We start from the raw sequence: 22,575 nt of genomic DNA on the forward strand, positions 1-22,575 counted from the left end.
TGTGTGTGTGTGTGTGTGTGTGTGTGTGTGTGTGTGTGTGTGTGTGTTTAACTGAATCACTGTGCTGTACAGCAGACATTAACACAGCATGGTAAATCAACTCTGCTTCGGGACTTCCCCGGTAGTCCAGTGGTAAAGAATCTGCCTTCCAGTGCAGCGGACGCGGGTTCGATCCCTGGTCGGGGAACTAAGATCCCACATGTCGCGGGGCAACGAAGCCCACGTGCCGCAAATTACAGAGCCCCTGTGTTCTGGAGCCCGCGCACCACAACGAAAGATCCTGCGTGCCGCAACTAAGACCCGATGCAGCCAAAAATCAAAAAAACAAACAAAAAAACACTATACTTCAACACGTATTTGATATCTCTACAGTGACTGAGAAAACAATAATGCAGATTAAATCTTTAAGTGTGTTGTATCCGTATCCATTGCGTTGTGAATGCCAAAGACAAAGGAATATTCCTCTAGTTGTTTGGGAAAAGGGAGGGAGGGAAGGAAGGAAGGAAGGAAGGCCTCGAACGCCAGGCTGGAGGACCTGGGACCTTACTCCTGAGGGCAAAGGGGAATAAAGGTGTCTGAGGACGGAGGGGCATGTTCCAACGATTAGTCCAGCAAGAAGATGTGTGATGGTCAGAAGAGGCTACAAGGAGGGAGACCAAGGAAGGGAGGCCCGGTTCAGGGCGGTGGCCAGAGAGGTGGGACGGAGGCAGAGGCAGAGTCATCTCGTGCTGTACGAGTTACCGCTTCACGGACGGGGTGGGCTGGCGGGACGTGGAGAGTGACGGGAAGGTGTGTTCCTGGTGACCTGAGACGGACAGAAGCAGGTGAGCCTGGAGGCGGAACTGAGCCCAAGTGGCCACTTCCCACCTTAAGCACCAATAAGAGACTCGGATGGAGATGCGACCAAGGCAGCAGCGTGGGGTTCCCGGATCCCGGGACCTGGGGGTGGCAGGGCGCCCGGATGGTTCTGCTGCCCACGGGGGCCCGAACCCAGCACGACTGACGACGGATTAAAGCTCTGGCAGAGAGCGGGTCCTACGGTGTAGAGGCTGTCCGAGAAGAGATAGAAACGTCCAGAAGACAGATGACATCTATTTAAAAGCTTAGAGGGCAAGCAGCATGCTTTGGGGCACGCACACACGGGGGCGGGTGCTGGAAGGGTTCCAGGCACGTGAGCAGCGCGGAGGGGCAGCATCTAGTGTTTCACAGCCCTGCGGGGCCAAGGTTCAGAGGGCGTGAGAGCAGCCCCTGGCCGGCAGCCGGAGCCAGGGCCCCACAGTCACTGGGTGCCCCGGGAGGGAGGGAGCTCCAGACGGTGTGGGACAGAGGCCGGCACCGTGTCACACACACACAGACACACACACACAGAGACACACACACACAGACACACACACAAGCACACACAGACACACAGACTGACACACACAACGGAGGCTAGGTTCTGTATCTCCCTGAGCGGGTAGAAGGGGTGGAAGTCCCACTCTGGGGGAGGAGCCTGTCTCTCCTGGTACCAGGCGAGGCCCAGCAGAGGACACCACGCTTGGGACACGGATTTGAGCTGTCGCTGGCGGTGCCGCCTGGCGGGTGTGAGACGCGGCGCTTTCACGTGGACCCTGGCTTTGGAGACGGAGGCCGGCTCCAGGCGAGACGCTGAACTCCTCTGAACCCGTTCTCTTCCTTCTGGAAGCGCGTGGGCAACCAGGGGCCGGAGAGTGTTGGGAGGCTCCACGGACCGAGAAGCACGGGACCCGGACAAGCGGCCGTGCTGCCGAGGCCACCGCCGCTTTCTGGGTGTCCCTGAGCTAATCGCTAACACTTCATGTTTCCATTTCCTATAGCGATCCTAGGGGGAGGTGTCAGGAGACACGCGGTGTCTGAACGCCCCCTAGGAAGGTGTGAGCCGTGTCCTGGGCTGTGCAGGGCAGGGTCTGGGCCCCAGGGGCAGGCTGGGTGACATGACACTGCCACGGCCGAGGCCTGCGTGGAGGAGACCCTTCACTGCTTTCCCGGGAGAAACAGGGGCTGCACACCTGTGCACCTGCACTGGTGCCCACACGACAGCGGGCGGAGTCCCTAGGAGGGGCCCCAGGGTGCCACGGCCTGGTCCCCGGAGCCTGTGCCAGGGAGGAGACCGCAGCCCCGTGACTGTGTCATGTCGTACGGCCCAGGTGGCTGTCGAGGGGGTATGATCCAGACGGCTTTAGCCAATCGCATGGGCCTTAAGAGCAGGGGGCTCTGCCCAGCCAGAGGCAGGAGGGAGATTCAGAGAAATCAGGAGCTTGAGAAGGAATCGGCGCGACCTTGCTGGTTTGAAGGCCGCGTGAGGAGGGACGGGGATCTGGGGGCCATCGCGGGGGCAGGGGCTTCGCTGCTGCAGCACGAGGGCCTGCATTCCTGCCAGCGACCAGGACGGGGACGGCTCTGAGCTCAGGCAGACAGCGGGCAACGCCTGCACTGCAGCCTCGCGACCCTGAGTGCAGACCGAGCCCTGCCACCCCCGGGCCGCCCACCCTGACTGGCAGTGCCATGGGGCCGTGAACGTGTCCTGCTTTACGCCATGAAGTTTGTGATGATCTATTGCAGCAGCAACAGGAAACATGCGCACACCCCTGGCTGCAGTCCAGCACACGCTGTCGACCCCGCTCCGCTCCTCTCACGGGCACAGCAGCGGCCCTGGAAGGATCTGCCAGGCCCTCAGTGCTGGGGGTGACGAATACACACAGACCCCGGAGACGCTGCGGGGTCAGCTCCAGACCGCAGCGATGAAGCATGTCGCACACGTGCGTATAAAAGTGATGTCTACACTACCCTGCAGTCTAGTAAGCACGCAGGGGCGTGATGTCTAAAAAACAACATGCAGGACTTCCCTGGTGGCCCGGTGGTTAGGACTCCGTGCTTCCATCGCAGGGGGCATGGGGTCCTGCATGCCTCAGAGCACGGCCAGAAAACAAAGTACAGTACTTGCAGCCAGGTTACGGAGATTCATATCTGAGCCCCGTCTCAAATAAACTCCATTTGATTAAAAAAAATGTGCATACCGCAATTCTGAACATCACGTGAGCCTTCAGTGAGTCGTAATCTTTTTGCAATGGTAACATCAAAGGTCACTGATCACAGGTCACCATGACAAATAGAATCATCATGAAAAAGCTTGAAAAATGTTGAGGATGATCAAAACGTGACCCGGGGCGCGAAGCGAGCAAAGGCTCTGGGGAAAACGGCACCGACGGACTTGCTCGAGGAAGGGCTGCCACAAACCTTCAGTTTGTGAAAAACGCAGAATCCGCGAAGCACAACCAAGCTCGAAGCAACAGCACGAGGTCGGCCTGTGCGTCACGGCACTTGTAGCGAGCGAGCAAACGCGCTCGAGGGTTTACTCCGTGCCCGGCACTACGCTGCGTGCTTTCAGTCCGGGCACTCACCACAGGCCGAAGATGCATATACGACCATTAATATTTTAGGTTTGGCGGACGAGGAAACAGAAGTTCAGACAGATTAGATCACCTGCCCGAGGTCTCGCCGCTCACACGGGGCAGAGCCGGGCTGCAAACTCAGGAGGGCGACCCCAGCTCACATCACCTAGTCTTTGCTGACACTCGCTCCCCGCTTGGTGGGGACAGAACAAGTAAAGCCAAGTTCATGGCGTTGACAGAGAGAAGTCATGTGCGCCGGCCGGACAACCAGGATCTGACTCTTTTAGTGTAACGAGCATTTCGTGTCCTACCTGTTGGCGAGGTGCTCCAGCTTGAAGATGTGCACGGTCTCCGTGTTGCTCGAAGCACAGAGGAGTTGCGAGTCCATACTGAAAGCCAGAGAGCTGATCGTCACGTACCTGCAAACACAGCCACACAGGGACGGGTGAGCCCGGGGAATGAGGGTAACAGCCTGAGAGTACAAAAATCAGCTTCACATATATATGTAAGAAAACCTAAATGTATCGCGAAGAGTTTGAGCACAGGCAGACCTCGTTTTATTGGGCTTCGCTTTATGATGCTTCGCAGATACTGCGATTTTTTTTATAAGCTGAAGGTTTGTGGCAGCCCTGCCTCGAGCAAGTCCGTCGGTGCCGTTTTCCCCAAAGCCTTTGCTCGCTTCGCGCCCCCGGTCACGTTTTGATCATCCTCAACATTTTTCAAGCTTTTTCGTGATGATTCTATTTGTCGTGGTGACCTGTGACCAGTGACCTTTGGTGTGATGACTGCAAACAGTTACGACTCGCTGAAGGATCGGGTGATGGTCAGCACTGTTTAGCAATGAAGCATTTTTAAATTAAGGCATAGGCACTTTTGTTTAGACTCATGCCATCATTGCACACTTAACAGCCTGCAGGACAGTGTAAACGTCACTTTCGTAGGTACGAGGAAACCAAGAAATGTGCGTGACGCGCTTTATTGCGATACTGGCTTTACTGCGGTGGTCTGGGATGGAACCCACACTCTCTCCAAGGTCTGCCTGTGTTTTCTAAAATCCCTTCAACACTGTATCATTCATACTTGGAAATTAACATCGGAAAGAGTCACACTGGGTCGCTTCTCAGGTGAGAAGAAACCAGGCATCGCCCCTTCCCGTCACGCTGGAAGTCTTCCGTCTGTGAGCCCTACAGCGGATAGGACCAAGACCATCACACTTTTCTATTCCGCGGGAGGAGGGTCAGCAGTTACTTTCGGGCCACGACTCCCTCGCCTGTCTCATTTCTCCGCGACGGGCCGCCCTTGGGCGCGTCGAGAAAGGGCTCCCCAGGCTGGAGGCCCAGGTCACAAAGCCCTCTCAGCTCTCAGGTGTTCTGAGTGCTCAGCGGGGCCTCTAGTCAGTCACCTGAGAAAGGACCATCATCCCTCCTCCCGGGCAGGGCGAGGGGCGCACACAGCCCCTCGTCCTCTCCCCGGACGGCTGCCAGCCGTCCACTGCAGGACCCCTGTGCGTACTCTACAGTGTGTTTTTACGATGAGCACAGACCTTTTCATGCCTCTCCGAAACTCATAGAGCTTTTGCCCATCGGGAACCGAGAACACCCGGATGACAGTGCCCTGGAAGAGAAAGCAGGTAGGCGTTTCGTACCGTGCACAGCATCACGCAGACACGTCCCTTTAGAGACGAGCTTGTTAGATTGGTTTTGAGCATCTGTCTCAGGAGAGGAAGCACGGAGGGCTGTGCACGGAGGCTTTTCTGTATGTGTGCTGTGTAAACCATTCTTGGAAGGTGAGTTGAACAGCCTCCGTCTCCCGGCCCCTCCCCCCCAGCCCAAGGCGCTGGCGCGCTCGTTCAGTCTGCTGTGGCCCCCTCAGATATTCAATCTCTGCCCGTCAAAAATACACCTGTTTCTCGTGGCATCTGAAATTCAACTCGGTCACCTTCCCTGGTTATTCCAGACAGAAGATGTCAGTCTCTCCTGCTGAACAGCCAAGCATTTTGTTTCTACTGTGTTTATGGAACGTGGCATCTCTCCGTATCTGTGATGATGGGCACGCACGTTTCTTAATCAGACCACAAGGTTCTGGGCAAAGCGGCTTGTGTCCTGCACAGCAGAGGCCCTTGGTCGGCCGAGTTAATAAATGCAGCGCCTCACGCAGGGGCCGGAAGGCCTCCCTCCGGAGTGAGGTCTGAGCGCTGGGGTCACCGGGCCCCTTCCGCCAGCTCTTTGGGGCCCAGGGCCCCCGGAACCCGCCACCACCACGCCGGCAGGAGGCGAGCCCCTGAGGAACTCACTTTCTCGGAGGCGCTGGCCAGTCTGGAGCCCGAGGCGTTGAAGGCAATGGCGGCCAGCGCCCCCTCGTGGGCAGCAATGGTGCAGACTGTCTTCTGTTGGCGAAAGGGAAAACGGAGGTTGATGCTGGGGCAGAGGGAGGACGCGTTTCGTCTCCTCTCCCTCCTCTTTCCTTCCCAGACACCCTCCCTCCTCTGCTGGGTTCCCTGTTTCCCTCTTTCCACCAGGCCGTATGCATAGAAGCTGCACGTCGCTTCCCGGTGTATCTAGACGCTGCTGCAAGGGCTGCTGTGTTTCTGTCCCTTTTCCTGCCCTCGGGGAGATGGGCGACCACCCGTGTGGTGGCCAGTGCGGTGATGTGACTGTGTTCTCCGTGATGCGGCTCTAGGGCCCGGCTTCCTGCAGCAATCCTGCCCGCTCTGTGAAGCTCGGAGAGCAGAGGGCAGGACATGGGACATGGCTGCACGCTGTCGCAGGCTGCGCCACGGCCCGGCAGGACGCACTCAACCCCGCGATGGCCCCCAGCTGCCATGGCGTCTGTCCGGGCCTGGCAGGCTGCCTTGTGGCTACGTGGACGGATGGCGATGAGGGCAAAGGGCATGACCTTCCCGTCCACACCCCACAGCTGTGGCCGGGGCTGCCTGCGCCTCTGCACCTCGCCCCCCAGCCACCGAGCCCGCCCCTCACCTGAAACTGACCACGCGGCCAGGCAGGGGGCTGCGCCGGCGGGGTCACCGTCAACTTACCAGGGCGTGTCCGTCGTAGAGCACGATCTCGCCTGTCGTCCGGCTCCCAGGATAGGCCACGTAGGAATTGGAATGGTTGATGGACAGGGCACACAGACCTGGGGGAGAGCAAACCGCACGTGAAAAGCCGGCGTCCACGCCCGGGAAGGGCATCTGGACACGGCACGACCACAGCGCCACCTGCTGGCGAGGGGAGGAGCGGCCCTGCAGACCTCGACTCTTGATTCTTCTAATCCAAGGACCCTGATCAAGTAAATTCCCGGGACGACCTCGTGATTGGACACTGGCCGTGTCCACGCCGCAGCTGAGAGGTCACAGGTTAGACTATTTTAAACGTTCTTCTTCGCACTGTGCCCCAGGGCCCTGAAGTAACAGCTACTTCTCTTCCAATTCCGTTACCCTCTGGGCTACAAGCTCCTAACTGAAATAAAGGGCAGCTTGTGGTGGCCTTTCTGCAGGTGATTAAACGTCATTTCAAATTGGAGGGTGGGGAGGCTGGGTGGCTTGAGGGGAGGACCTACTTAGAAATTGTTTCAGAGCCAAATGTCCTGCCTCGATAAGGGAAATGGGCGCCTCCAGAGGGGAAATTCACTTGAGGGCAGTGAAGACGGTGTGTCTGCCGTCGGGACAAACTAAAGAAACAGGACATGTTGGATTTAAGAGGCTTCAACAATATTCTGGAAGAGTAAACACCAAGTCAAACCACTGAACCAAACCTAGAAGCCATTTTTATTTACACGGGGATTGGAGGGGCGGGGGAGGATCCTAATAGCATTTAAGAAAAGGATTCTCACAACAATGGCTTCCATTCATAGGGGTGTATGTGATAGAAGTGAATTCACAGAATTACCCGAACCAGAAGCATTACCAGAATAAGAACTTGGAGATCAGGCAAGAGAAGCCCTTTTTAAATAGAAAAGGTAGCTTTGTTACACGTTAGTGTGTTAAATGGGTTTCTTGTAAAAGCATAAGAGAAACTTCAGATCAGGCTAAAATGGACCTGACCCTCATCTGCTGGGGGCAGAGCAGAGGTTAAAACAAAAGCAAACGTCGAGGATGGGAACCAAGGTCCGACCTCCTGCTCGGGCTTTGCCGAGGACCCACCAGGCTGTGCCCTTATCACCTGCCAGGCAGCTGTGGGAGGAGGGTGACAGCCCAGCGCCCTGTCCTGCAGGCTCCCTGCAGCCCTCTCGCCTGTACAGGGTCACCCAGCCTCAGAAGAGACCACTCATGCCTTCTCAGTTTTGCTGAATGTTACACCCCCATGACTTTTTTTTTTTTTTTTTGCAGTACACGGGCCTCTCACCGCTGTGGCCTCTCCCGTTGCGGAGCACAGGCTCCGGACGCGCAGGCTCAGCGGCCATGGCTCACGGGCCCAGCCGCTCTGCAGCATGTGGGATCTTCCCAGACCGGGGCACGAACCCGCGTCCCCTGCATCGGCAGGTGGACTCTCAACCACTGCGCCATCAGGGAAGCCCCCCCCATGACTTATTGTTTAACTGGAAGTTTGTACCTTTTGACCCCATTCAACCATTTCACACGTCTCTTCCCCCTGACCCCCAGCCTCTGGTAACCACCAGTCTATCCTCTGCATCTGTGAGCTTGTTTGTTTTGTTTGAAGATTCCACATATAGATGAGATCATATGGTACTTGTCTTTCTCTGCCTGACTGAATTCACGTAGTGTGATGCCCTCAAGGTCCATCCACGTCATTACAGTGGCAAGATTTCATCCTTTTTTATGGCTGAGTAGTATTCCATTATATCTATATGCCACACCTTCTTTATCCACTCATCCATCGCTGGACACTTAGGTTGTTCCCATGTCTTGCCTGTTGTAAATATTGCTGCAATGAACATTGGGCTGCAGATATCTTTTTGAGTTAGTGTCTCCATTTTCTTTGGATAAATACCCAGAAGTGGGATTGCTTAATCATAAGGTAGCTCAGTTTTTAGTGTTTTGAGGATCCTCCACACTGTTTTCCACAGTGGCGGCAGCAATTTCCATTCCCACCAACAGTGCACGCAGGCTCCCTTTTCTCCACACCCTTGCCAACACTTGTCTCTTGTCTTTTTGATAATAGCCATTCTAATAGGTGTGAGGTGACCTTCAGAGTTGTATATTAAAATGTAAATATTTCCAGAAAGGAAGGAAGCTTAAACTTCTTCAGCTAACATGGAACTTCCTGTAACACCCAATGGAGAGTGAGTTGACACGAGAGTCTGACAAGAAGGGACCAAGGATGGTGGCGAGGGCAAGTACACCCTGCCACGTAACCACGTACCTGACAGCTCTGCCTCTGGCTCGCACTTCGGCCAGCCCACCTGAATGTAGCCAAGGGGCCGTGCGTACCAACCTTTGCAACTTAATGACGGTCCCCAGAAATGCTGAACGTGAGCTCCTTTAGCTTCCTGTGGTCCAATTCTCAGACAAATCCACCCAGCTCTAAGAATGCACTTTATTTCTTGTGAAGCCCCCAAGGAAAGTAGGAAGACTTTGCTATAGGCTTAGATATTCCCGTTCTACTCGTCTTCTGTTTCTGTCACGTGTCCCCTGAAACCCTTTATAGGAAGGGAAATGAGCCTTTTCTTTTTTTAAATAAATAAATAAATAAATAAATTTATTTTTTTTTTTGGCTGCGTTGGGTCTTCGTTGCTGCATGCGGGCTTTCTCTAGTTGCAGTGAGCGGGGGCTACTCTTCGTTGTGGTGCACGGGCTTCTCATTGCAGTGGCTTCTCTTGTTGCGGAGCACGGTCTCTAGGTGTGCAGGCTTCAGTAGTTGTGGCAAGCCGGCTCTAGAGCACAGGCTCAGTAGCTGTGGCACACGGTCTTAGTTGCTCCGCGGCATGTGGGATCTTCCTGGACCAGGGCTCAAACCCGTGTCCTCTGCATTGGCAGGTGGATTCTTAACCACTGTGCTACCAGGGAAGTCCCAGCCTTTTCTTTGATATTATTTTATAATATAAAAGTGATAGTATAAAAAATTTGTAGAGGCCAGAAAATATAAAGAAACAGAAAAAAAAAAAAAAGCACGCAGAATTCTAAAACCCAGAGGCTTTTCACTGTGCTCAATATTTGAGAATATTTTCTTCTGGCCTTTTTCTTTTTTTAAAATATAAGGAGTTAGGTTTTGATGTGGATTTTGGACTTCAGACTGGACACACATTTTCATAAATCATGGTCAGCTATAATTCCACTGAAATGGTTTGGCTGTAATCCTTCTGCAGCTGGAGAAGAAAAATGCCTGATTTCCATTCAAGAACCAATGGCACCATCGGCTGGAATTAGAAGGAAGTCCTGTGATTCTAAATCATTCTTACCTTGGTATTTATAGTATTATGTGTCAAAATTAAAGCAAGTTAACAGTGATTTATAAGATGCAGTTCCCTCTGGGTTGATTAATGGAATATGCTTTCCAGTTTTTAAAAATAGGAAGGAGAGAAATCGTCTCTGTACTTACAGATGCTCTATGCTACCATTTACCCCACCTGCATTACATTTTCAGAAAGAGCGCTCGCTGGGGAATAAACGGCTACTCTGTCCCATTATACACATTGCTGCATGGTGTAGACTGCTCCCCCAATGTTCCGTGAGAGCCTGTAAGACCGACAGCATCCCCAAGTTCTGCGGTTGGCGGATTTTTTAATGGAGATTTCCACCTTCAGCTGCTCAGGGTACAGACTGCTGTGCTAGCAGGAAATTAACTTCGAGCCCCGTCTGGCCAAACCCTTTAAAGGAAGCAGCCTGCAGTCTTTGACACAACAGGAATGGGCATGACACAAACAGACAGAAGGAAGGAAATTTACAGCCACGGCCGGTACTGAGCGTGAAGCAATGACAGGACTCTGTGTATATCACGTATTTGTAGTTCACGAAGTCAAAAGACATTCAGAATTCGTGTGGCTGAGCCTGTCAGCCAAGAGGCCCCGTCTCCCTGTGACCCAGGAACATGCATCACATCAAGGGCCAGAGTTTCCATCTTACAGTTTGTTGTTCAGAAAATACATGAGAGGGTGGGAACAAATGAAGGAGACTCCTGGCCTCAGAGGATCTCATCTCCGTGGTTTTGGACGTTCAGAGTCTGCTGGGGGTCCTTGAGCGAGGGGCGGGTCATGTCACTGCAGGGAAACCCTGACCTGTCCCGAGCCTGCCCTCCTGGCTGGAGATGGACATGATGCATGGGACCGGCCGGCGGGCGAGCCTGGCCGAGCCTCGTGTGCCCAGCCGATGGGACTTCGCTCTCACCCCCTCCCCGCCCTCGGGGAGTCCTCCCCATAAGAACTCTGTGGGGTAAAAAGGCTCATCCCCATTTTACTGAAGTAGGAAGAGCTCAGGGGAAGCTGAGAGGATGATTATAAATGTCAGCATTTGAAGCTGTCTTGGCCTCTCTCTCCAAAGAACGTCAAAGCTGTAATAAGACACACGTTTTGGTCTTTCAACCCATCCCTGGTCTTTCAGAAGGAAAGGCTAAATCTCTCCCCCAGCCCACTGGTAATGTTTACCTGAGGACTCCTCCCATCATTTCTAAGTTGTCTTGAGATAAAATCATTCCCTTTGTGAGGCGCACACATCCTAACAGGAAGCACAGATGGCCCTACACCTGCAAACCTCCTTCCTCCCTGTTTAAAGTGCAAACCTGAGGCCATCCGTGCGTTTTCTAAGCGAAGACAAAGGGCTGCATTTGCTCAAAGAACAGACGGGCTTTTCGCAGGAGGAACAGGTTTGGCCCTGAAGGCGGGCAGCACCATCGCCTGGGCTGAACGGCTGAGGTATGGCCGCAGGAGTGAGGGGGCTGCCGGCTGCCCTGACGCGTGGGACACCTGCTCGAAAGGCCACTGACGGTGCCCAGCTCCCCGCCTTTCAAAGAAACGGAGAGTCACAGGCAGCTTGTGAACTTTCTGCCCACCTGGCATGTCCACTGCCCACCTGGGATGTCCCCTGCTCACCTGGCATGTCCCCTGCCCCCCTGAGATGTCCTCTGTCCAAAGCCGCCAGGGTCCAGCCCAGGCCCGCGGCTCCGGTGGGCTCTGCTCAGACCCCACTCACCTCCCTCGCCCTGTCAGAAGAGCACATCTTCCTTTCAGCTGTCACCCCCTGGGTCCCAAACCTTCCAAAGACGCCAGGGCCCTTGTGCACCATGTCCCCAGGGTTTGGGGTTCCTGGCGTGTGGTCTGTACCTACAGTGCCTACTATGGTCCCGGGCACGTAGCATGTCTGCAATAAACACTTTTCCAGGTTAGTTCAACCTCTCATTTCTGAAAAACAGCACAAAACGAAACTAATCCCCCACCGCCGTCCCCGGCCATGGTTCCTTCACTTACCACCCTCCACTTGCAAAACAGGCTTTAAAGTCGTTCTCCCACAGAGCTTTCTAACGGCCTCAATGGCTGTGATCTTTTCAAATACAGTACCGTTTCGTCAGGGCTGAAATTTTAAAGCACTGAAGTCAACGTCAAGGGCCATCTGTATAACTCAGATGGAGAGAAGGAAATGAGGCCAGAGGAGGAATTACGGCCCAGCAGGCCGTGAGCAGGTCGCCGCCACAGACACCACCCCTGTGAGACAGGGGTTACTATTCCATTTTACAGCTGAGGAAACTGAGGCTCAAAGAGTCTAGGTGACTCAGGTCGGGCCACAGGGATATTGAAATTCGGTGAAAGTCAACGAATTAGAAAACCGCAGTGAACTGAAGCATTCATTTAACGACACTAAGCTGGAGCGCGATTTACAAATACTGCCCTGAATCATCAGGTCCGCACACTGTTCTGGTTTGGTGGCTCCTGTCCCACCACACAACTTCCTTCTCCTTTACTTCTGCCACCAGGGATTCACAGAATGGCATCGTCTGCCTTTTCAACCTGACCAATCCCAGCTGCTCCCATTCTTAAATCAGGAAAATGTATTAAACAGTGTTACATCTGAGAATTGAATACAGTCCAACCTCCTAGCATATCACCCACGTAGAGAGAATTGTCTGCAACAAAAGAAAACACGTTTCTTTTCGGTTTGGATTGTCTGTCTCCCAGTCAGGTAGAACCCACTTCTGATTATGATGTCTGCTCTATACTGAACAACCAGCAAAGATAACTAGGGGTGAGCACCTTGCAACGTCAGATGCAGGACATCTCCTACGTGTCTGCCTAAATGCTTTGACACGGTTGCTGAGAATGGGTCCCAGGGGAAAGGAGTTTCTCCCAGGCTGCAGGGAAGGTCACACGGCCCTCCTGCAGGACGCATGGCCCAATATAATCTGAATCTGTGGCCATTAAGACGAAGCTTCAAGGCAAACACCACGAAGATTTATAAAGCAATGAAGGCCAAACGCTGCTTCAGGTTTTCAGTTTGGGTGGAAACACAGCTGGTGCAAAAGGGGCACCCAGACACGAGATTCGGGGGCACCTGGCCCGGGCTGCGGCTCACCTGTCGGGTTTGGAGGAATATCCAGGATGGTCTTCAGAAGCTTCATGTCTTTAATGTTGTGAATGTAAATGGACTCCTCCAGGCAAACGAGCAGCCTCTGAAATCACACAGACCCATCAGCCTATGGGGCTGACTCCTCGGAAAGGGGCCCGCCCACCCCGAGATCACGCCTCTCTCCTGGGAATCCTAACTCCATTCTAAGCCGAAAGGGGGAGGAGTTTTCACGATCAATTTGAAGCTTACGTTATGTGCGTACAGCCGCGTATACATCACCACCCACCTGGACAGGAGCACTAAATACAGGATCTTTGGAAATTCCATTTAGAAATTGAGATTGCCTTCTTGTTTTTGTTTTTGTACTTTTCCCTCTCCTCAGTCCAGGAAATCCTGGATGCTTCCTGATCAGACTCCCTTTGCCAGTGAAGCCACTTCCGGGTAAACTTCTCGGTTCCCCTTCCCATCAGACGCCGCCTCGGCCTCCTTCAGGCTGGTGCCTCTCAGACTCTGATGAGCTCCTGGCATCCCGGGGCAAGGCCCGGGCTCTGCCTGGAGACCCTCGTTCAGGGGGGTTTCAACACGGACCCCAGACGTGAGGACCACTGCTCCCAGGCCAGATCCTTTCATCCCAGGGAACAACTCTTGGAAAGGAAGGAACCTAAAAATACCACTAAGAAGCGGTGGGCTCCCCTTCTGGGAAAAGCCTGCGATGCTGTTTTCCCAGCGCAGAATTTTTCGGGAGACTGTTACTTGAACCAAGCGGAAAGGTAACACCGAAACACTTTTCTCAGGTTTATTTAAGGCTCTGTGGCCACAGCGCTGGGCGCAGAGGGCTGACAAAAAAGATGCTAACAGGGCCTCCAAATTGATGGCACGTATCAGTGCTTCTCCATAAAGTCAAGTCCCTGATTCACCGCACCGCTTTGCCTTTCGCCTGCACTTACTACGGTTTGGACTAGAGTGCTCTATGCTTGTTGATGTTTGTGGGTTCGGGTTCGCTCCTGTGTCCCCACCCCCAGCCCCGCGTGCGACCCCAGAATACGGGGTCTTCACCATGCCCCTTCCTGCAGGGGCAGCCTGCACTCCTAGCTTCTCTGGCCTCATCCGCATCTCTCCCCACCAGCTCTTAGAGCACCACCTGCTCTGTGGTCCATCGGCCGGATTTCAGGCCCCCCCCAGCCCGAGGGAAACACAGAGAGAACAGCGAGGGCCAAAGAGGAGGCACTTCGCCTGTGTTCCACGTGAGGGCTCGTTCCTGGGACGAGCGCAACCCTGGCAATGCCTCCCTTTACTAATCAGTCTGTGGTCTCAGCGGAACCCTGGGCTGGCCTCCAGCTCAGCTCATTCCCTGTCACCCTGGCTCTCATCTACTTGTCTAGGTCCTAGAAGTAAAAACTCCTTTTGTCAACTAGAAAATTCTTTACAGCGTCTGCCCTTGGAGGCTTCCATCCAGTCAATCTCCATCTGGGTAACCAGGGCCCCTCGGAACAGAGGGTCAAAGAACTGTGGACATTTACAAATCCAAATACATCTGGTTTATTGTCTTTATTCCACAGAATACCTTTCCTCTATTAGTAGAAGGGGATTAACAGCAACTAAAAATGAAACATCCCAATTACTGAATATTCTTCCTTTCTACAGATTCAGAGGATAATAGGGGTTTTCTTTCTTCTTAATTCCCCACACAAATCTTGGACTTTTTTCCTGTTTTTCAGAAAGGAACTGCACAGCCTGAGGACCTGATGAAATAGACAGAGCAGCCTCTATTCTCACATCCTAGGGGGCATGGGGGTGGGGTGGGGGGGGGAGCAGCAGGACCCTGGCCTGGCAGGGAGGGCACACCAGCAGCCCTGTAAACCAAAAGTGAGGCGTCCCAAATCTGAATGTTTATAAGAGAAGCACACCCCGAAGACTTCCCAGACCTGTTTCAAATCATCTTCTTAGCAGAAAAAATGCTAAAGGAAGAGAGCCCTGGTCGGCCTGGGGTCCAGCTGGCTTGGCCGTGAACAGCGGAGAAGTTCTAGGTGCCGTGATGTTCTTTAGGAAACGCGGCCAGGGAACTTTGAAGTGAATATGGTGTTTTATTGAGGAGAGGGTGGCACCTAAAGGTTAACAGTCCCATTTGCTGATGAAAATATCAGAGAGCAAGCGAGGGACATTATACAAATAAATACCGTGGATACCATTTGAGGGTTCTGACCTTTACGGGACATTTGCCTAAACAGTCTTAATTTTTATACCCTGGCTATCAATGTATGCAAAGATAAAACGTCCTGCAACGAAATTTAATGTGCAAACAAGACATTTCAGAGACAGCACTGGAGCCAAGAACTGTGCTTAAAAGCCTTCAAGTTGAAAACCCTCAAACTGCCTTTCCCTCTCTTGCCAAGAACCGGGCTTATCTTCTTTATCCCCTGCTACTCCTTGCTTCTAAAATATGCCGTATTCTATTTCTCAGGCCATTTTCTACCACCCTGCTTTATACAGACTTGAATGGATAGGCAGTCAACATAGTGGATCAACCCAAAGAAACAATCTCTTCCTTCTCATAAACTTAAGACAGCACTTTGTCTCATTTGTTTAAAAAAAAAGTAAGCACTTAATAGTTTAGGTACAAAGGAGAAAACGATGTCCTCGGTGAAGGCAAGGACCTCCAGAACCCTGGGGATATTTAATTGAATACACAGATCTGCTCGGTCATAGAAAGAACCGATTTATTTGTTTTTGTATTTAATAGGCAGCCGGGAAACAGATATTCACTGAGCATTTTTCTACCCGGCACTGTCTTTTCTACCAGGCCTTACGGTAGCGAGTAAAATGGATACAGTCGCTGCCCTCATAGGATTTAAAATCTAATAATTCAAGGGAAACTCGGCTAGTACCCCCAAATGCTTATTTAACAGGAACTTACAGTCTTCAAAAGAATGTATATTGCACGTTTGAGATAAGACTAACCCTTCCTCCAACAAAGAAAACACCACCAGAAACATCTTCAAGGGTTAGCCGGAAGAAAGAAAAGAAGCGGCCTGGGACTCGGTCCCAGCAAGAGGAGGGGCAGTTTCACCGACTGGCTTCAGCACTAACCCAGGAGTGCCACACTTTCTCTCCAGGAGCTTATTCTGACAGGCGTGACCACCAGCCGGCAAGGAATGTCACCATCTAGGGCCCAAAGCAGAAGGGCGTCCCTCTGGTTTAAGGTGCCCCTGCAGTGGCTCACGGGACAGATTCTGAGCCAGGGTTCCACCCAGCCTGGCTCCAGGGGGACAGCGTTCGCCTAGCCGGTGGCGGATGTTTGAGAAATCACGGCAGGCGGAAGGACCGGGGCCCGGGGGCGGTGCGGGCGGTCTCACCACCGAGACAAGTGTGCGGCGTAGACTCAAACCATGTCCCCATAATCCTCGGCCTGAGTTTTAAAACCCCCGACAGAGCTGGATGCTGGCGAGAGATGACCATCCCGAGGGATGCTCCTCTTTTCCTTGGTCCCCAGCGGCGGGAGCCTCGTGACCCGGAGGGACGCGCCAGCCCCTTACCTGCCGGTTCAGCCTGATGGACAAGACGTTGCTGGAGTAGCTGTAGCTGCAGATCTCCGTGCCCTTCTTGAAGTGGTAGACGTTCATCTGACGAGGCTTCGCGTGGCTCACCACCACCACCAGGCTGCTGGAGAAGAGGCGCTCCACGATGCAGACGTCGGGGATGTCATCTGCGGGCAGGGGGTGGGGAGGCGGCCGAGGGCACTCAGACGTCAGCCCGCCGGCCTCCTCGGGGTCCTCCCTCCCTTGCCGCCCGCTTGCAGAGATTCCCCGCCCCCTCCCTCGACAGTGAACTTTTACCCGTTTCCCAAGTTCCCAAGCCCTTTCCACGATGGACAGTCAGGCAGACCCCGGCGATCAAGCCGGGCTTTCCAGAGCATCCCCTGATGCCCTCTGCGGCTGGAATCACAGCCCCGCCCCCGGGGCCGCCGTCCTCTCTGCAGAACATATCTGGGAGATTTGGATCAATCCACTCTTCCTCCACGGGAGGTTGCAAAGGGGTAACTACTCTGTCGGGAGGCTCTGCTTTCGGAATTCTTCTGGTCCCTGTTGCTAAAAGGTACAGGTGCCACCATGATGGGGGAGGGGAGGGGGCAGGAACAGTGAATTCTGTGCCTCCTGCCCGTCTCGCTGTGCTCCCTGACTCTCTCCGGAATCCCTTTCCTGTTGATAATACCCCGGACATCTGTGTTATGACCAGGGGAGTCCTTCTGTACCCAGGAAGAAGGTAGATCAGGAGGCCTCTTGAGCGCCTGTAGACAGGAGGCCTCCGTGTCTTTCTGGGAACATTCTTTTCACACGCCTGCCTTTCTTGGGCTCCAGCAAGTCCCATAGGGAACAACGCGGGACAGATACAGAGCAGAATCTTCACAAAAATGTTATAATAAAAATAACATCTTACAAGTGAACTGGGAGCCTAAGATATTATTTGCCAAGCCACTTTCTTCCCAGGAAACCCGAAGAGTGTGTTTTCGTCAGTATGATGATGGCATAAACAACAACCTTCCCTGAGACAATGAGAGAGGCACATTTCTAAGCTGGACTTGTTTTTAACATTCACTAGAAGTACTTCAATGTCTTTGATATGGATTCTGTGAATGGGAGACTACTGCTTTATTAAAACAAGGAAAATACTTCTATGACTGAATGAATGTTACCAATATTCTACAGTGCCAATAAAAGGGAAAAAAAAAATCGTAAGTGAACTTTCAGTTTAACAATTATCAAAACTGATGACCGTGCATATGAGTATACGAAAAAGTGTCAACAATACAGTTTCAAAGGATTTCTTAATGTAAAAAGAGAATGTTACTTCAGCTATTGCCAAATCTTACTAGTGTTTCATGGTGGGGTTTTTTTTTTAAAGCAAGTGGAAACAATGATTTATATTTAAATCTGAAAAAACACTGACTCTGTAAGTTTGTGGGTTAATGGAGGGAAATGCAGAGAGTTGAGCAGCGCCCCAGCTTCGAGTCTAGAGGGAGGATTTGCTGCCCTGAGGTTCTCACACGCACACACTTACTGCTTCCGTGGACGGGGTCCAGCTGCTCCACGGAGCTCAAAGAAAACAGCTTATAACCAGATTTGGTTCCAATCGCGAGGGATCTGTGAAGGCAAGGACAGCCTGGGAATGACAACAGGTACTGGGTTCCAACCACAGGTGTGTCTGAAGAGAGACACCCTCCGTCCCTCTAGCCTCAGATAAACATACAGCCTCAGGAGCCAAGACATTTGATCACTTTCTAGACGGAGAAGCAAGTATGCCTTGTCAGGTGGGCAGGTCCAGTCGAAAGGAAGTCAAAGACAGCTACATACAAACATGAGAAATGGCCGAGAGACCTGACCCTGAATGGGCTCTATCGTCAAATGAAGTGTCAGACCCACCAGAGACCATGCTTTCCCAGCTGGGCAGAAATGGGAAAAATGGCATGTTTGACAATATTCATCACAGTGCTACCAAGAGGTAAATTATTTTTTTTTCTTTCCTTCCTTCCTCCCTCCCTCCCTCTCTCCCTTCCTTCCTTCCTTCTCTCCTTCCTTCACTTTCTTCCTTCCGTCCCTCACTCCTTCCTTCCTCCTTTCTTTCTTTCTTGCTTAAAAAAGACATACGTGATCTTAGAAGACACAGTGGGTCATTAGCAGGCAAAATTTAATAGATGCTTCCTTCCATCACTTTCCATGAAAGCATCTCAGATACTTTATACCAGTTGTTCTCATCCCTGCTGCACATTAAACTCACCTGGGAAGCTTTAAGAAAAATACTGATGACTGTCTACCCTGCTCCCCCAGCCCTGTGCTTTTTATTTAATTGGATTTCTTTCTTTTTTTTTGTTTTTTTCAGTTCAGGTACTTTCATGGGCAGCCATTCATGGGCAGCCATGGTTGAGAACTCTGCTTCACAAAGCCAGCACTGCACCCTACCAACAGAGCAAAATCAAAACCTTATCTGGGACAACAGGGGCTGAAAGAATTTTGTTTTCTTCTTCTTTTTTTTTTTTTAAATTTTTTGGCCGCGCAGTGCAGCCTGTGGGATCTTAGTTTCCTGATCAGGGATCAAACCCACGTCCTCTGCATCGGAAGTGCAGAGCTTTAACCACTGGACCGCCAGGGAAGTCCAGAATCTTGTCTTCTTAATTTTTCACTCTTCAACCGATACAGAGTGTGCACCCGTGTTTCCTTGGCCCCAGGATGAAAGCAAACGAGTCAGTTTTGTGCGGCAGCTGAGAATTCCTATCCAGCTCTCTCCTGCTTTGCCCTCAACACCTCAGTGATGACCAAAATCTTACCCAGAGCACCCTCAGAATAAGCCATCAGACCCTGACCCCTGGGAAATGGGATGTCAGGGCCGAAATGGACCTTAAAATGGTCCTAGTAGACCTAACAATTAGTCCAACTCCCTCATTCAAAATAAACATATGAAAAGGTGAGCTTCGGCTCTTCACAGGGAGACATGACTAAAATAAGCAGCTTACTGCTACAAGCCTGGATGGCCAAGGCTCTTGTTTCACTAGCCTAAAAGAGAGAAGGTCATATGATTCTCCCTGGAATTTTGTTTTTTTTCTACCCTAACATTTGTTCTTCCCTGGAATGGCGGTTGACTTTTAATCAGCAAGGTGGCTGCTTCTGCTTCTTTACTCCCCCCACCCGCCCCCGCCCCCAACCGACCTGCTGAGCAGCTAACCTGGGGGATTAGACGTTTGCATCAGGCAACAGTGCGCTCAGAACTGGGGCTTGGCTTCTAATGACAACAAACTCGAAAGGCCAGCCAGCCGCATCTTAAAACTTCAAGATATACATACTCCATAGTGATCACTGTTTCTAAACCTTCTTCCCGTAAATTTTTTTCACATAAATATGTGTGCAGTTAGTTGCAAACCAAGGTTTCTAAAGCTTGCAAGTAAGGGAAAAAATGGTGTAATTAGAGTCTTATAATATTAACCAAAAGATCTGGCAACTTGAAATAACTTTCAAACATATGCCCTTCTCCACAAGAATTTTAAATATGGGAAATGGCAGTGTGATCACTGTTGTGTTTTAAATGGTTGATCAATGACCACAAAACACTCTGAATCAAGGAATTCAGACTAAAACCTTATTTCATTCATAAGGCCTTTCTGTAGGAAGAAAAAAAATTCTCATCACCTCTCATGAAAATGGGATTTGGGACAAATACATACCACGAACCAAGTGAAAAAAACACACCCAAATTGTCTGGCACAGGGCCAAGCATGAAGGATGAGTGAAGACTGCTAAAGGTTAGTTGTCTTCTAACTAACCTTCTCCAGAAAAACTGGGTCCTAATTTTTTTTTTTTTTTTTACCGGTACGCGGGCTTCTCACTGTTGTGGCCTCTCCCGTTGCGGAGCACAGGCTCCGGACATGCAGGCTCAGCGGCCATGGCTCACAGGCCCAGACGCTCCACGGCATGTGGGATCTTCCCGGACCGGGGCGCGAACTCGCGTCCCCTGTATCGGCAGGCAGACTCTCAACCACTGCGCCACCAGGGAAGCCTGGACCCTAAATTTGGCCTATACTTATAGAAAAAGACACGCTGACACTCCGAAATGTATTCGGCAAGGGGCTTGACTTATTTTAAAATCCAATGCCATACCCTCTAAGGCTCAAAGCAACTGCCTGTGACAAAAACTTTTATTTATAGGTGCGACAGAGCTGCCCAGCAGAGCCAGGAAGACAGAACTGACAGTAGGGACTAAGGACATTATCTTCCCAAGCACCCTACGGTTTTGAAAATAACATTCTTATCCAACCGCTATAGAAAGCTGGGACTTACCTAGAGTAAAAATTAACATCCCTTTAAAAAAATGTAATAACAATGCTACAAAGCAGAATTGAGAACATTTCCTACTAAAAAGCAAACTAGCCCTAGTTCCCCTCGTTAACCTGCTCTCAACTGGGAAGGCAAACACCCAGGCATTTCAACAGCCATCCTCTCTTGCAAAATGTTTCTTACAAAACATCAGAAGTGAATCTAGACCATCATTTTTGTAAACTCTGGCTGTCAACCCATGAGAAAATAATTTAGTAAGTCACGAATGGCTTTAAAAAAAAAAGAAACACAAAATACCAGAGGGTATTGCACACATTAAGAGCATGTTGTGAATTGCTTTTCAGTGATATGATATGTGTGTGTGTGTGTGTGTGTGTGTGTATACACACACATCTATATCTGGATATTGGGTAATGTTGTAACATGTATTTCTTATTGTGGGCTGTGGTCAAGGGAAGCTTGAAAGTCCCGCTTCTAACCCAGTTGTCCAGCTACTGGATTACACGATTACACATACAGCTTTTTCGAACAAAGGTATATCGTTTGGCAGAGGGTGTTTTTAAACAGAAACACAAAGGGAATGGAAGCCAGGGTTGCTTATGGTACACGATGGCCTTAATTACACCACTGAATGTTCAATATTAGCATAGCCCAGGCACAGACGGCCAACACACACCTGAAGCCGACTCCAAACAAGGAGCACGACAGAGACTGGTACAGCAGGAAATGGGGAACTGGGAAGAGGTCATCAGTGCCTAATGCTCTGGGTGCACATTCCAAAGAGATTATTCCATATGGTGCCCAGAGCTGGTGTCTAACAATCCCATGAGAAGAGGTAAGGGAGCAGCAGTTTGCTTCTAAGGGACACCCTCCAGCTGTCTGAAACGCAGTTCAGCAGCTCCCGGCTCTCTGGCCAAAGTCCCAATGGGAACATCAAGGTGAAACGTTAAAAATCCAGTCAAAAGGCAACAGAGTGGAGTTCACGCTTCTCCCGGAAGGCAGCCTGGGCGGGGAAAGGGCTCCTGGACTCCCAGGAGGAGGCTCGGCCTCTCCAGTGGGCTACGGGAAGACACAGTGAGAGCAATGGAGAGGCTCCTGACGCCCAGATCCGGCGGGCGAGGTGCCCTGCGCCGGGACTGGGACCGGGGCTGGCCTGGCCGCAGGGATAGGCTGCCTCTGAGTCATTGGCCCTGCCCAGATGCCACGTTGAGATGCTCAAGGACAAATGGGAAAGTTTTTCCTGTACTCCCATCTTCCTGGGCCCCAACTACCTCGCCTCGGGTCCGCTTGCAACTTCCCCGTCCTCTCCCATCTCCTTTGCTTTGGCCTCTGCCCCTCCTTCCCCAGACCCCCACTTTGGTCACTACCCCGCCCCCCCGTCCCCCCACGTTCCTTGGCCTCCTTCAGCCCCAATCCCCCGGCTAACTCCCTCCTTCTCCCCCCGGCCGGGCCCTCCTGGCTCTCGGCCGGCAGCGGGCGACGGGGGTGCTCAGCCCCCTCCTGGAGGCCGGGGAGGCCGACGGGGCGGCCCGGAGACCCTCACCGGTCCGGGCAGCACCGGCCGTCCGCCGAGGCCTCTGGGGACGTAGGCCAGCGCCTCCTGCACAAGTTGCCAACTGGACGACACCCCCGATCGCGACTTTTCACCCCCACCTCCCGGCAGGGCAGGCGCCTCGGCTTACGTGCAGTCCTGGTTGAAAGAGAAGCAGCTGAGCGCCTCCTCGACCCCGCCCGAGGGGCCATCCGCGGCCCCGGCCTCCATCGGGGGCTCGACCCGCAGCTCCGAGCGAGCGACAGCCACCTCAGCAGCCCGCTGGCGCCGACCCCGCGGGCCGGGTTGCCCGCCCCCTCAGCCCCCGGCCCCGCCCCGGCCCCGCCCCCGGCCCCGCCC

The 22,575-nt window shown here is 52.3% G+C and overlaps 1 protein-coding gene across 5 annotated transcripts in view; it reads right to left on the reverse strand.

Moving 5' to 3' along the window:
• The window catches only part of WIPI1 (WD repeat domain, phosphoinositide interacting 1), a 36,977-nt gene extending 14,430 nt beyond the window's left edge, over positions 1–22,547 (reverse strand). For 4 of the 5 annotated variants that reach the window (XM_027080504.1, XM_027080502.1, XM_027080501.1 and 1 more), the window contains exons 1-8: positions 22,367–22,547; positions 17,920–18,002; positions 16,398–16,567; positions 12,871–12,967; positions 6,451–6,548; positions 5,707–5,799; positions 4,957–5,027; positions 3,725–3,832 (exon numbers count right to left, since the gene is read on the reverse strand). In XM_027080504.1, coding sequence (XP_026936305.1) covers positions 3,725–3,832; positions 4,957–5,027; positions 5,707–5,799; positions 6,451–6,548; positions 12,871–12,967; positions 16,398–16,567; positions 17,920–18,002; positions 22,367–22,446 — 800 coding nt within the window. In that variant the 5' untranslated portion in view covers positions 22,447–22,547. The remainder of the gene's footprint in view (positions 1–3,724; positions 3,833–4,956; positions 5,028–5,706; positions 5,800–6,450; positions 6,549–12,870; positions 12,968–16,397; positions 16,568–17,919; positions 18,003–22,366) is intronic. The other variant, XM_027080503.1, reaches the window with a different exon arrangement.
• Between the last annotated feature and the right edge of the window lie 28 nt (positions 22,548–22,575).

Source organism: Aethalodelphis obliquidens, unplaced genomic scaffold, assembly GCF_003676395.1.
Source record: "Aethalodelphis obliquidens isolate GAN/ISIS:26980383/991018 unplaced genomic scaffold, ASM367639v1 scaffold44, whole genome shotgun sequence".
Taxonomy (NCBI): Eukaryota; Metazoa; Chordata; class Mammalia; order Artiodactyla; family Delphinidae; genus Aethalodelphis; species Aethalodelphis obliquidens.